Source organism: Equus quagga, chromosome 14 (assembly GCF_021613505.1).
Source record: "Equus quagga isolate Etosha38 chromosome 14, UCLA_HA_Equagga_1.0, whole genome shotgun sequence".
Classification (NCBI taxonomy): Eukaryota; Metazoa; Chordata; class Mammalia; order Perissodactyla; family Equidae; genus Equus; species Equus quagga.
In genome coordinates, this window is record NC_060280.1 from 24,007,615 (window position 1) to 24,021,722 (window position 14,108).

Sequence of the window (14,108 nt, forward strand, 5' to 3'; positions counted from 1 at the left end):
TGATAAGAAAAAATGTTTTACAATGCTAAAATATTTATTGTACAATTAGGTAAAATTCTTTAAAATATCTTTAATTATTTAAACAAGGTATTTTATTACTTAAAACAAAGCAAAGGTAATAATATTGAAACTAAACTAATATGCATTTTTAAATGATTTATTTCAAGTCACAGGTAAAGGGATAAAAAAATAATAGACTCCATTCTGGATCACTGCTTATGTGTTAGGAAACAGCAGCAGTAATTAAAAATATTCTACTGTTTAATTTTCACAATAGCTCATCAAGTAATTTTCATTACGTTTTTCGCAAATGAGGATGTGTATCTCATAGATTTTAGTTTACTTGATAAGGGCCAGTGTGTGGCAACACTGGAATTGCAATAAAAGTTTCCCTGTGATACAGAAAGAGAAATACTGCATGATCTCACTTATATGTAGAATCTAAAATAGTCAAACTCATGGAAGTAGAGAGTAGGATGGTGTTTGTCAGGGGCTGAGGGGAGGAGGAAATGAAGAGATGTTGGTGAAAAGGTACAAAATTTCAGTTATGCAAGATGAATAATTTCTGGAGGTCTAATGTACAGCATACAGCTAAGGTCTGAATGTTTGTGTCCCACCCCCTCCAAATTTGCATGTTGAAATATGAATGCCTAATGTTCTGGTATTAGAAGGTGGGGGCTCTGGGAGGTGGTTAACTCATGAAGGCAGAGAAGTGCCTCATGTGTCATGAATTGGATTAGTGTCTTGATAAAAGAGATTCCACAGAGATGCCTAGCTCCTTTGAATGTGTGAGGATTTTCATCATTCCTGAAGACTGCCATAGTCTACATGGTCACTGGAAGGAGTGAGGCTAAGTAGGAGAAACAAAAGTTTGGTCAGCAACATTGTTGAGCAATCCCACAAAGTACTGTTGACTCTTCCTGTATTGTCATGAATAATAATTTTTTGAAGCTAGGCAAACAGAGAAAAGGATTTCCAATGAAACAGAAATACTTGCAAAGAAAGAAAAGAATATTGTCACCTTTTAATTAGTGTATTCAGTGAAATAAACTATTATAAGATGAGGCAGCTAAGAAGATGATAAAAGTTTTAAAATGCTAAAATATTTCTCTTACAGTTAGACAAAATTTTCTAAAATGTCTTTGACTACTTAAGCAAGTTATTCTATTACATAAAACAAAGCAAAGGTATTAATTTTGAAAGTAAACTAATATGTATTTTTTAAATAATTTATTTCAAGTCATAGGTAAAGGGAATCAGAAAAAAATTAATGGACACCATTCTGGATCACTGCTTGTGTGTTAGGAGACAACAGCAGGTAATTTTCACTATGTGTTTTTTGCAAATGAGGAAGTGTATCTCTTAGAATTTAGCTTACTTGATAAGGGCCAGTATATGGCAAGACTGGAATTATAATAAAAGTCTACCTGTGATACAGAAAGAGAAATACTGCATGATCTCACTTATATGTAGAATCAAAAACAGTCAAACTCATGGAAGTAGAGAGTAGGACGGTGGTTGCCAGGAGATTGGAGGAGGAGATGAAGAGATGTTGGTGAAAGGGTACACAATTTCAAATTCATATATTGAAATCCTAATGACCAATGTGATGATTTTAGGAGGTGGGGCCTTTGGGAGGTGATTAAGTCATGAAGGCAAGGATGTACCTCATGTGTCATGAATAGGATTAGTTCCTTAATAAAAGAGATGTCAGAGATCCCTGGCTTCTTCCACCATATAAGGAGACAAGAAGTTGGGAGTCTACAACACGGTAGATGGCCTTCACCAGACTGGCACCCTGATCCTGAACTTCCCAGCATCCAGAATTGTGAGAAATAAATTTCTGTTGTTTATAAGGCACTCATTCTGTGGTAGTATAATGTTACAGCAGTTAACATAAGGTAGTATGTTACAGTAGTGCAAACAGATAAAAACATATGGTGACCAGTTATCAATACTGTTTGTATATCTAAAATTTGCTAAGAGAATATATATCTTAAATCAAATCTTACTATACACAAACACACACATGTGCACAGGCATACACATACTCACAAAATGGTAACTCTGTAGAGGTGATGGATTTCTTAATTAGCTTGATTGTGGTGATCATTTTACAATGTATACATATATTTAAACATCAAACTTTACACTATAAATATTTACAATTTGTATATGTCCATGTTATCTCAAAGCTGTTAAAAAAACTAAACACAAAACTATGGCTGTGAGATGAACATTTTGTGTGTGTATATCAAAAGCAGAACTGGAGTAATTTTGACAGAGGTATCAAGGACCTGGGAGAAATCATACAAGGTTTATCTTTGTATTATATCTTACATCTGTATGTGAATCCACAGTTATCTCGTTTTTTTTTAAATATTGCCAATTTTAGAAAGACTTCCCTAGGCTACAAATGTTCCTTTGATTTTAAATTCTTCATTGAGCTTTTCTTGTAGGTGGCAGACATAGCCCAGGAGGAGCATGACTGAGTTTGGTGTATTCAGCAATCTGTTGGTATTTCTGGAGGACCGGGCATGGGCCTCAAGGGAGATGAGTGCACAGAGGAGAGACTGCAGAACTGGGCAGCAGTCATATCATCAAGACTCCTTTATATAGGCAAGAGGGTACTAGAAATTTCCCCAGAGTATAAAAATACTACTACATATTTACACATACAAGAAGCAAATGTAGCAGCTTCCCCAGATGCCTCTGGCTTTAAGGTCCTCAAGTATCCTCATTTCCTTCTCTCTCCTGAAGGAGGGCAGGCAGTGATGCCCTCTGTTGTTGCTGATTACAGATGTGACCCAGAGGCTGGGCTGTCAAAAGGAGCATTGAAGACTTATAATTTCCCAATGTTGAACATCCTCTTATTATTTTGGTCCTATGATGTTGTATGCTTCTCCTTAGAGTAAGTCATTTTTATATTACTCAAATTAATCATTTAACAGAGATTCTAAACATCATTAGCTAGAATTGTATAACAATTTTTAAATTGTTTACTTAGTAATAGACCGCTTTTCATTCACAATTTCATTAGCTGGTATAGATATCTTTTGCCTTTTTTGTGTGTAAAATGATCACATTCTCCTTCTACTGTCATTTTGTTTTTAGTATTTTTATTTGCTTTTCACTTATTTCAAAGAGTAAGTCTCCCCTGTATGAAAGGAGACAGCTGTTTAGAGGCAGGAAGAAGCTGGGATAGCTCCCCAAAGGTGAAATCCTTGCCCACCTTTACGGAAGACCACATACTGCTGCAGTTGCCTTCACCTGTGACACCAGCTAGTGGTAGTTGAGAGTTAATGACTCAGAAGGCAAGGAGCAGGCTCAGGGCAGGGAGGAAGCTGCAAATACCCACCACTGCAACTGCAACAAACACAACACAGCCTTGACATTTTCAGATTTCAAGCCCCATAGCTACAGCACCGCTCCCTCAGTCAGTGAAGAAGATTAAGATATTTTTGTTCTTGTTGGGGCAAAGTGACATGATTTGCTTAACAAACAGGAAGGCCTGTGACATTTGAAACACCTGTGAAGACATGGATGCCACTTTTAACACATCCGTTTACTTTAACTTTCCTACAATATATTAAACATCAAAAATGAACTCATGACACACATTAAACAGATATAGCATAAAATTTATGATTTTATTTAAGAGCACCACTTGGCATACAGTATGTTTAGGAGCAATATATGTACCATTTATTTATCTACTGTGAGGAAGTTTTTACCCTATAACATGAAAATAATAAGAGCTATGTTATTAAGTCTCCAAAATCCTCAGTACTAACTGAAAACACTCAGTGTCTGTGAAGATAAATTTATGTGTCAAGTTGGCTAGGCCTCAGTACCTAGTTTTGGCCAAACACTAGTCTAAATGTTGCTGTAAGGTTATTTTCTTGATGCTATTAATATTTAAACCAGTAGACAGAATAAAGCAGATTGCCCACCATAATGCAGGTGGACCTCATCTAATCAAATGAAAGGCTTAAAAGAAAAAAGACACAAAACTCCCCACCCCCCAAAACAGTAATTCTGCTCCAGACAGACTTCAAACTTGGGCTGCAACATCAACTCTTCCCTGGTTCACCAGCCTGCCAAACTGCCCTGCATATTTTGGATTGTCATCCTCTACAACTGCATAAGTCAATTCCTTAAGATCTATCTACTGATCTATTTACATGTACATCCTATTGGTTTTGTTTCTCTGGAGAACCCTGATTATTAGAGGGTCTAGGAATGTTCCTGTACAGTGTAGTGGCAAAGTGACACTGAGGAGAAAAACAATTGCCACACCTCGCACCTCAGGGAAACAAATGATAGGTACTTGAGCTGGGAAGGTACATGGCACAGCAGAGCAGAGTACACGCTGTACGTGCTGAGATTAAGAACAGACCCAGATTTGGACATCATGGAGAGATTACCACAGGATGAAGAGATTGTACAGCATCATCACAGAGCAAAATGGAATGTCACTGGAATCCCATATTAATGAGTGCAGGATACATGTTTATTTCAATTAAGATCTCAGGTCCCCAAATAGAGAAACTACTGATCACCATCTGGTGATGGCTCTTGATACTGCTGCCTGCATATTGTCTGTTGAAGATTCCACAGGTTGAAGATTTCTTATTCCCTGAGATTCTCCTAAGCCCACTAACACTTTTCACTTTGGATGCGCATCTGCCTCATTAGTGACTCAGTACAGTCCTGAAGCCCCAGAAATAGCAGATGGAGTTATTGCTACTCAGTGGTTTAGAGCTGATGGAGAGGGAAAAGCCCTAGACCTTATTTGCAGAAAGCAAATCAACACTTGGTACCCACCAGACTTCTTGAGTCCAGGTTACCTTCTCTGGTTGTTTACTGGGAAGAGAGAGTGCAACTGGAAGCAACTTAAAAATTCTATACTGTCTTCAGTAAACGGCTTCATTTTGAGACCACAAGGCTTTGTTAAAAAGTAGATTCACAGGGCCAGCCTGGTGGCATAGTGGTTAAGTTGGCATGCTCCACTTCAGTGGCCCAGGGTTCGTGGGTTTGGATCCCAGGCACAGACCTAGCAAGGTTCATCAAGCCATGCTGTGGTGGCATGCTACATAAAATAGAGGAAAATTGGCATAGGTGTTAGCTCAGGGCCAATCTTCCTCACCAAAATAAATAAATTAATTAATTAATTAAATTAAATAAAGAAACTAGAGTCACTCAGTGTGCAGATCTTTTCAGCTGTATATAAAAATTCAGGTTTTTATTTCCTCATAACTAGGCACTTCATCCTGACCTGGAGGACCAGGCATCCCAGTAAGTGAAATGACATGAACCTCCCTGTACTGTCATTTGTCAGTAATACAAGAGTACAGATTTTAGCAAATGAGTGAGAGCCTCAGTCATTGTAACAATGGGGTGACAGGATTGCAGAGGTCAAAGGAAAAATTCAGACCAATTTCCTGAAGATTCCACTGATGAACATGAAGATATGCATGTGTACATACAGACACATACACACAAGCACACATATACTGGAAATATCCACTTTGGAATCTTTAGTCTCAAAAAGTCATCCAAAGATGAGGAAGTTGGGAATTCCTGGGGAGCAGCAGGGATGAGAGCAGATACCACTTGACCAATGAGTGCACTTCTTGTTTTTTTTTAACTCTGAACTTGGGTGAGGGAAGTGTTTTGAATAAAAATACCCAATACATGGAGAATCCCACCACATCCTGAATGAACCACCATTGAAAAACAATTCCCCTCCTATCTCACTGAAGGTGGAGAACAGTCTTTCCTCTTCGTCCCTGAGAACTTTCACTTCACTGCAAAAGTAAGGCTGACCAGGGCACCCAAAACACCTACACCATCATTCGAAGTTCAGCAATTCTACTTCTGACTCTTATTGTATCACTGCAAAGAATAACTTTGTAATAGTGGGTAAAGAGAGCACAAATTAAAATTCAACTTCATGACAGAGAATTATAGCAGAAAATGAAAAAATAATAAGACGGGCTGGCTAAACAGACTCACTTATTTACAATAAACTATAATTTAAAAAATTGTAATCCTTTAAGTTATTGTTTATTTAAAAAAGCAATAGTGCTAATGTTGAAAATAAACTAATATGTATTTTTAACATCATTTATTTCAGTCACAGTGAGGAGGAGACAAAAAATGATACACACCATGTTGGATTACTGCTTAATGCTAGAAATGACGGAAGTTATTGAAAAAATTCTGTTTTTTAAATTTCACAGTACTACATTCAATAAATTCCATATTTTTTTTTTACAAATAAGAAACTGAACCTGATAGACTTTAGTTTACTTGATAATGGCCAGTGTGTATCAACATCAGAACTATAATAAAATTCTAACTGTGATAGGCACGCACACACACCCCCCTCCATGTATCACAAGCAGAGCTGGAGTAGTCTTGACAACAGAGCAGTGTATCTTGGATCTGGAAAATGAAACTTCAGTAAAAAGAACCCTAGAACCCCTGAAGAAATGAAACTATTTCATGAGACACTGAAACAGCGTATATTTTTCAGTAATTAGTAGAGCAAATATTTATTACTTAATGACATTTGTCTTCACACAGTGATCCTAAGTATGAAGCAGTTCCTATCCTAAGATTATTCTAAGAAAATAAACACAGCATTTAAGTACGTCATTCAGGGTTACACTGCTAGTATGTGGAGAGACAGGATTTGAACTCAGACACTCTGGATACAAACATCCACTCTTAGTGCATAGTATTTATATTTTCTCCTTTACTCCTTGATGAATAAGAGGCACCATGGGTAAATTGACACACCAAAAGGACTCATTATTTCATGGATAACTCCTATACAAGGTCTTCGATAACGTACAAAAATTATTGGAAAGCTTTCCTTCATCTTCACAGTCAGTGGTAGAGGAAATGAGGCCGTAAAAATTTGGCAGAGGTGTTACCTCAATACTGATCTTTCCTTATGAGGCATTAGTGATTTTTCCTTGGGAGGAAGGAAAATGATGAATTAAGATTCTCTCCTAATGCAAACATGATTTTGGGAAAAATATGACACAAGAAAAACTGTACATCCTATTGGTGAATGAGGGATGTTCAAGTGGAAAAAGAGGGAGGCAGCAAGGAAAAGATGGTGAGAATGTCGCAAATGACCTGAGTGTGTTAAATACACCCAAGGCAAGAGGCACTACAAAGTGAGTGAGGGTACAAGAAGGCTCAAGAGGTGGGCGAGCACAGAGTCATCGGGACAGGACAAGTCATAGGATTGAAATATGGAAAAGTTTCTTGAGAAAAGTAACATGAAGAGAATTTATAGAGGAGAAATCCATGGTTTGTGACATTGAAAAATGAGACAGTGCCAGCCTCATAGTCTAGGAAAACACCAACACGAAAGGGAGGAACAGTTAAGGAGAGGGTTAAGAACGAAGGACGTGAGGGGGAAAAGTTCTCAAAAGCATTATATTTAGAGCAATTTAGTAACCCTATAACCCAGTAGCCATTTTTAGGTTGATATCTACAGTACCTATCTTGATAATTTTCACTTTCTTGAAATAAAATCTTCATATTGATTTCAGGGCTTCTTCTACTATATACCCCAAGAATCCAGGCACTTTTCTCTGACACATCTACCTCCCAGTAATGTTTCCCTGATCTGATAACTTGGGAGCCCAGAACATCATAATCATCATAATCCCAATATGCATTTCTCCGTGGTCTCACTGGTGAGTCCAGAATATCACAATCATCAAAATCGTAATTTTGATATGCATCTGTCTTTGGTCTCACTTGTCTCCGATCCGCAGAAAAGGAAACATTTGATTTAGAGTTGACAGGATCCAGTGTCATGTGAACTGTAGAAAAATTACAGGGTTGGGTGAGAGATATGATGTAGCTTTATTATACATCATAAACGTATGCTATTGTGAGAGAGATCTTGAGAATAACTTGAGTGGGAATTAGGAAGAACTCTGTTCTGTTCTTGGGGGAGATATATAACACTGCAGAAACATAATATGGATGTGTGTTTTAGAAGGGAAACATGGGTCTTAAACATGCGATCCACTAGAAAATGCACAATTCTGAAAGATGATGATAACAGGGTAGGCATGATGATACTGTGAATTCTACTTACTCCAGTAGCGTCGCATGTCTGTGAGCTCTGAAATGACAAAATCCATAACATTAAATATAAGGAAAGGAGTCAGTGCTGAAAGCTATTTCCTGTGCGGATTAGGGGAAGGATTGGGGACTATGGTGAGATAGTCAACTGGTAAATGAGAGGATAAATCAGACACATGGCCACTCCTCATTAAATATGATCATATAATCAGCACATGATATTCATCCTTTTTATCTCTTCTATCCAGACTTAGAAAGTGTACCCTCTTCCCCATTTAGCCTCTGCTATCACAAGATTCCCACAGCCACCCACTTGCTCTAACATTCCTCACCATTAAATGCTTGCAGTATCCCTCTCAGGTCAGGAACTCGGCACACTCTCTTTTGTTCCACGGAAAGAGTTTTTGGCTTCCTCACAGTCAAGGTCTTACTCCTAGGGAAGATAAAAATTGATCCATACAACTCTTTTTGTCCCTCCAAAACTACTGACTTCCTATCTTTTCACTGAATGATTCACTTGAACCCTCTTACCTGGAGGCTCTGAGAAAAGAGATAGTAAACTGCTGACCTGGGAGCCAGAAGACCTGTGCTCATGTCCACCTTCTCATTTACCCTCTGTGTGACCTTGGGAAGATCTTGACCTCTTAGGTACAGATTCTTCCTTTCAAATAATATCATTAACCTCTCCCACTCTACCTCCTAGAAAGCATATGAAATTATATGAAATAAAAGATTTAACAGACAAAACAAGATACTGCTACTTAAAAAAGATTAATGTGTAGAAAAGCAACTGCATGGATGTGGGTTCCCAATGAGATGACCAGAAAATGAGGTTGCAGAACTTAGTTGCTGGGTGTTTGAGACATATTAATTGTGGGAATACTGTCTAGAGACCAAGATCTTCAGAGTCTGCTCCGCAGTAGGGAGGCCCTCAAAATAACATCTGAGATTTCAGATTCTCAGGGAACAATTATAAACAATTGGAAACCAAACATTATGAAGACCAAACTAATAGTGGTCTGAATTTCAAGTGTTTGGAAAGAGCTAGATGCTGCCATGTAGGTGTGCAAATATGGACAGAAGGATGTCACCTTTCCATCCTGGCTTCTGAAGTATATGACCAAGTTGGATCAATTGTTTGCCCCAGGCCAAAATATTCTGTGAGATTCAAGTCTGTTTTTGGAAATCTAAACAGAATCATACTGAAACACCTGGTCTCTTCAATTCCCAGGGCAGAAAGTTAAATATAAAAGAGATGTCTTGGAAGATAAAGAAGACAGGACCTTCTCAGGAAAGGTCAAGCACCTAAGAAATATGGGAACCTGAATCAGACACAGGCATGCAGGGTGAATAAATTTTAGGAAGTCACAAGGTTCTGATACTGCAATGCCTTGTCCTTAATACTGCTACTCACCCAAACTCTGCGACTTCCCAAGAGCTAAATTCCCTACCACAGAATCTGGTCCATTCTCAATAGTTAGAGAACACTTAAGCCATGATGTGTGAACAGAAATTTAAGATAAAACTCCACCCAAACTTTTACCGCCCTGAGCAATATTTTGTCCTAACTGACCATCAGAGAATTCTAATGACTTTAAACCTTACTTCACAGCAGGAAAGGACCATCTCTGGTCGCCCTTACATACCTTTTCATGATGTCATTCACATTCTAGGGAGAAAAGAGGAAACATGAGTTAAGAAACGATATGCTCTCTCCACTAACAAAGTTTTATCACATCCTCACCAACCCCTGGAGTGGTGGGTATAGAGATGGTCCCAATGTGAGAGCCAAAAATAAAGACCCAGAGCAATCATTCCTGAAGGCTCTTGAGAAGTTGTCACATTTCCTAAAAGATAGAAACAGCTTTACCCTGGTGGAAGCACAGCATGAGATTCCCCGTATCTGCAGATGAGACTGATTTTTAGGGAAAAAAAGAGGCCCCCATAACTTTTTCTCAAAAGGCATAAGGCTCCTCATAAGACAATTTGAATAATTCATAGTCTTTTCCTTTATTTAGTGGAAAAGTAAAGTGACATACTATTATTTCTCAAGTATTATGCAGGGCTTTAGAGAATAAAAAATGGGCAAATAGTAATAATATTCCTCAAGAAGTTTGCACAGTTTTTCCTGAGGGTACAAGTAAACAAATATATTAATCTAGGCATTTCTCAAGTCTTTCTCTTCTCATTTTATATACTATCTAAAGATGACCTCATCTATTCCCTTTAATTAAACACACACATATGTGTAATTGATTCCCAACTCTTCATTTTTACCTGTTTGCTTCTTAAATACAGATTAATATATTCAATAGTAAAAAAGCCACAGAAACCAGTAACTTAGAATTTCTAATAGGTAACTTTCTATTCACCAGCCAAATTGTCTCCTCTCTTATACCCCATTGTCCATAATGTTACCAATATCCACTTGGCCACTGTCCTGAAAACTATAACATTTACCCTGCACATCAGTCTCTGATAAGTCGCTTTAGTCCACATCTTTAGCAGTTTTAGCCATCTGATCTTCTTCATCACCACAGATATGGTTTTTTTGTGTGTTTTGTTTTTTTGCTGAGGAATATTAGCCTTGAGCTAACATCTGTGCCAATCTTCCTCTATTTTGTATGCAGGTCACCACCACAGCATGGCTGACAAGTGATGTAGGTCCACTCCTGGGATCTGAACCCATGGAACCAGGCCACCAAAGCAGAAGGCACTTGACTTAACCACTAGGCAAGAGGGCCAGCCACACAGATATTGTTTTATATTTTTTTTGAACAGATATGTACCAATGTATTTGGTCTTTTTTACCTCAGGTGTACTTCCTTCATGTCACAAAAAACTAGGCCAACAGCTGGGTCTACAAATACCATAAAAATGGTTTTGTTCTCTGTGTTCGAACTTTTTTGTTATAATATGACAACAACCAAATAAAATTAGATTAAGTAGAAAAAAGGATTTATGGGCAGTTATAGCTTTAGTCAAAGCTTAATTCTGAAGCTCAAAACTTGTCATTAGGATCTGTGTCTTTCTCCACATTCTATTTATTCTCTCTATACTGACTTTATTTTCACTTCATAAAGGAAACATGAATCTCTGATATAAACTCCAGAAGAAAAGAGAACGTCTCTTTTCTATTATTACAGAAATTCTGAGATCTGCATGGCATTTTCTACATTGGATCAGGTGCCCATATTAAAAGAATTACTGTGTTGATGCTGGAAGGAAATGTAGCAATGTTGATGGCAAATTTCTGTATTTTACTGTAACTAAGTTCATGTTAATCTCATGTAGACTGTGATAGGATAGGATGCATATTCCAAGCACTAGAGCAAACACTAGGAAAAAACTAAAAAAAGTACATTTAGAAAAGGAGTAGCAAAATTTTGTACTAAAAACATTTGTTTACCACAAAAGAAGCTAGTTAAGAGAAAGAGAAGGATAAAATCTACAGGAGATATATAGAAAGCAAATAGCAAACTGGATAATTTAAACACAAAAATATCAACGATTGCATTAAATAATATTGTCTGAATACTTCAATTAAAAGGTAAAGATTTCGGGAATGGATAAAAAGCAAGATTTAATTACTCTTATTTGCATGAGACATATTTTGGATTCAAAGACAGAAATAAGGATAAAGGTAAAAATATAGCAAAATATCTACCATACAAGTAGTAATCATAAAATTGCTCAAGTCTATATTAATATTAGACAAAATAGACTTTAAGAAAATAAATATTTTGAGAGAATGAAAGTACAGTTTCACAGTGATAAAATGTTCAGTATGTAAAGATATAACAAATATAAATGTGCATACACCTAACAACAGAGCTTCAAAATACACAAAATGAGACTGAAAAGAAAAAGAGACAATTCAATAATAATATTTGGATAACTGAATACCTCTCCCTGTCAATAATTGAGAGAATTGCTTACATGAAAATGATCAAGGATTAGAAGACATGGAGTATACTACTGACCAATTTACCCTAACTGACATCTTTAGACCATTTTACCAAATGAATGCAGAATATACATTCTCTCAAATTCACATAGAAAAAATTCTACATACAATGGTTTAGGTCATAAAAAAGTGTCAATACAGGGGCCGGGCTGGTGATGTAGTGGTTAAGTTTGCCTGCTCCACTTCAGGAGCCTGGGATTCACAGGTTCAGAGCCCAGGCACGCACCTAGCACTGCTCATCAAGCCATGCTGTGGCAGCACTCCACATAAAATAAAGGAAGACCGGCACAGATGTTAGCTCAGTAACAATCTTCCTCACACAAAAATAAAGGGTCAATACATTTAAAAGACTGAAATAATTAAATATATGTTCTTTGATTACAGAGGAATAAAAGTGGAAACCAATAGCAGAAGAAAAATTAAGAAATCACTAAATATTTTTTTAACTAAACAACACAATTTCAAGTATCGCAAGGGTTAACAAGAGAGTCACAAAGGAAATCTGAAAATAAGCTGAACTAAGTGAAAGCAAAAACTAAATAATCAAAATGTATAGAATACAGCTAAAGCAATGCATTTATCATTACAGACTATATCAGAAAAGATAGTCTCAAATCAGTGATCTAAGTTTCCACTTTAAAAAATACTAGAGAAGAAACAGCCAACTAAACCTAACACACACATACACACACCTGCATGTACACACATACACACACAATGAAAACATTAAAGGTGAGAGCAGAAATGAACGATATAGAAAGGTAAAAAATAAAGTTCAATGAAATAATAAAGCTTGTTCTTGAAAAAATCAACAAAATTGACCAAACATTACTAAACTGACCACAAAAAAAAGTGAAAAAGCAAATCACCAAAATCAGGAATAAAAGGGGGAACATTACTCTGAGCGCTGTTGAAATCAAAAGGTTTATAAAGTATTATTACGATTAACTTTATGAATACAAACCAGACAACTTAGACAGAATGGACCAATTCTTACAAAGACAAACTTTTCCATAAACTGACTCAAGTACTATAAACAATCAAAATAAACCTAATATAAGGAAAAACAGTATTTTAAAGCTTCCCAAAAAGAAAATCTCAGAGGGAGATAACTTCCCTGGTGAATTCTAATGAATATTTAAAGATGAACAAGATCAGTTCTTCAGAAATTTTTTTTCAAAAAATAAAGTAAAATCTCAACTCATGTTACCAGGGGAAAAAAACAGCAACAAAAACTCTTGGAATCTGAAGTGCCTTTATTTGCCTGTGACTAAGCTAGATCACAAAGAGGTACCTGATAAATGCTTAACATAGACCTCAGATAACAAGGGCCTATAGAGTATCACTGGAAAAAAAAAAGAATTTTCTCTCAAAGGTCAAATTTTTGCACTGCACTTGATAAGTTAATAAAAATTGAGATTTTCCCTTGTTACTTATCCATTCAATTATTCCTATAACTTCTGAAATAGTTTCAGGGAAGGTACTGCAGGACCAAAGAAATCTTAGTGTCACCGTCAGGAAGAACACAGCAATCCAGAGGAGGAGGAAACTAGTCTTCATTTTCTCATATCTCAGGTGATGGGATTTCTTCCCAAGTCTTACCTGCAGCATCTCCATTGTTGACCCCTGCAACCGATGCTCCAGATCTGAGATGAGAGCGCTCACCAATTGCTTCTGCTGGACCAGCTCATTCTCAGCCTCAGCGAGGTGATGTAGAATATCTGCCTCCTCTTTACTTAACTTCAGCAGCTCCTTCTGCTCCTCAGAGTCCAGGAAAACTCTCACTTGATTAAACTCTGCCTGGACACTTTTTTTCTCATTTTGCATTTTATTCTTCAGGAATGAAAAAGAGAGAGAGGTACTGAGGCTCTCAGGCAAAGACTGGGAGATAGAAAAAGAACTATCTTCTTTGGGAAGTTCTCACAGGGAAGTGACTTAGAAGCAGGGGAGCAATTCTTGGGGAAGCTGACTTTTCTTGTTATTTTCTCTTCACCATATTCGAAAATAATGCCCACAAATCTGT

The 14,108-nt window shown here is 37.0% G+C and overlaps 1 protein-coding gene across 1 annotated transcript in view; it reads right to left on the reverse strand.

The window, feature by feature from the left end:
• The window catches only part of LOC124252278 (E3 ubiquitin-protein ligase TRIM22-like), a 50,202-nt gene that overhangs the window by 21,717 nt on the left and 14,377 nt on the right, over positions 1–14,108 (reverse strand). The window contains exons 5-9 of the mRNA XM_046685556.1: positions 13,688–13,918; positions 9,765–9,787; positions 8,451–8,551; positions 8,128–8,158; positions 4,833–4,855 (exon numbers count right to left, since the gene is read on the reverse strand). Coding sequence (XP_046541512.1) covers positions 4,833–4,855; positions 8,128–8,158; positions 8,451–8,551; positions 9,765–9,787; positions 13,688–13,918 — 409 coding nt within the window. The remainder of the gene's footprint in view (positions 1–4,832; positions 4,856–8,127; positions 8,159–8,450; positions 8,552–9,764; positions 9,788–13,687; positions 13,919–14,108) is intronic.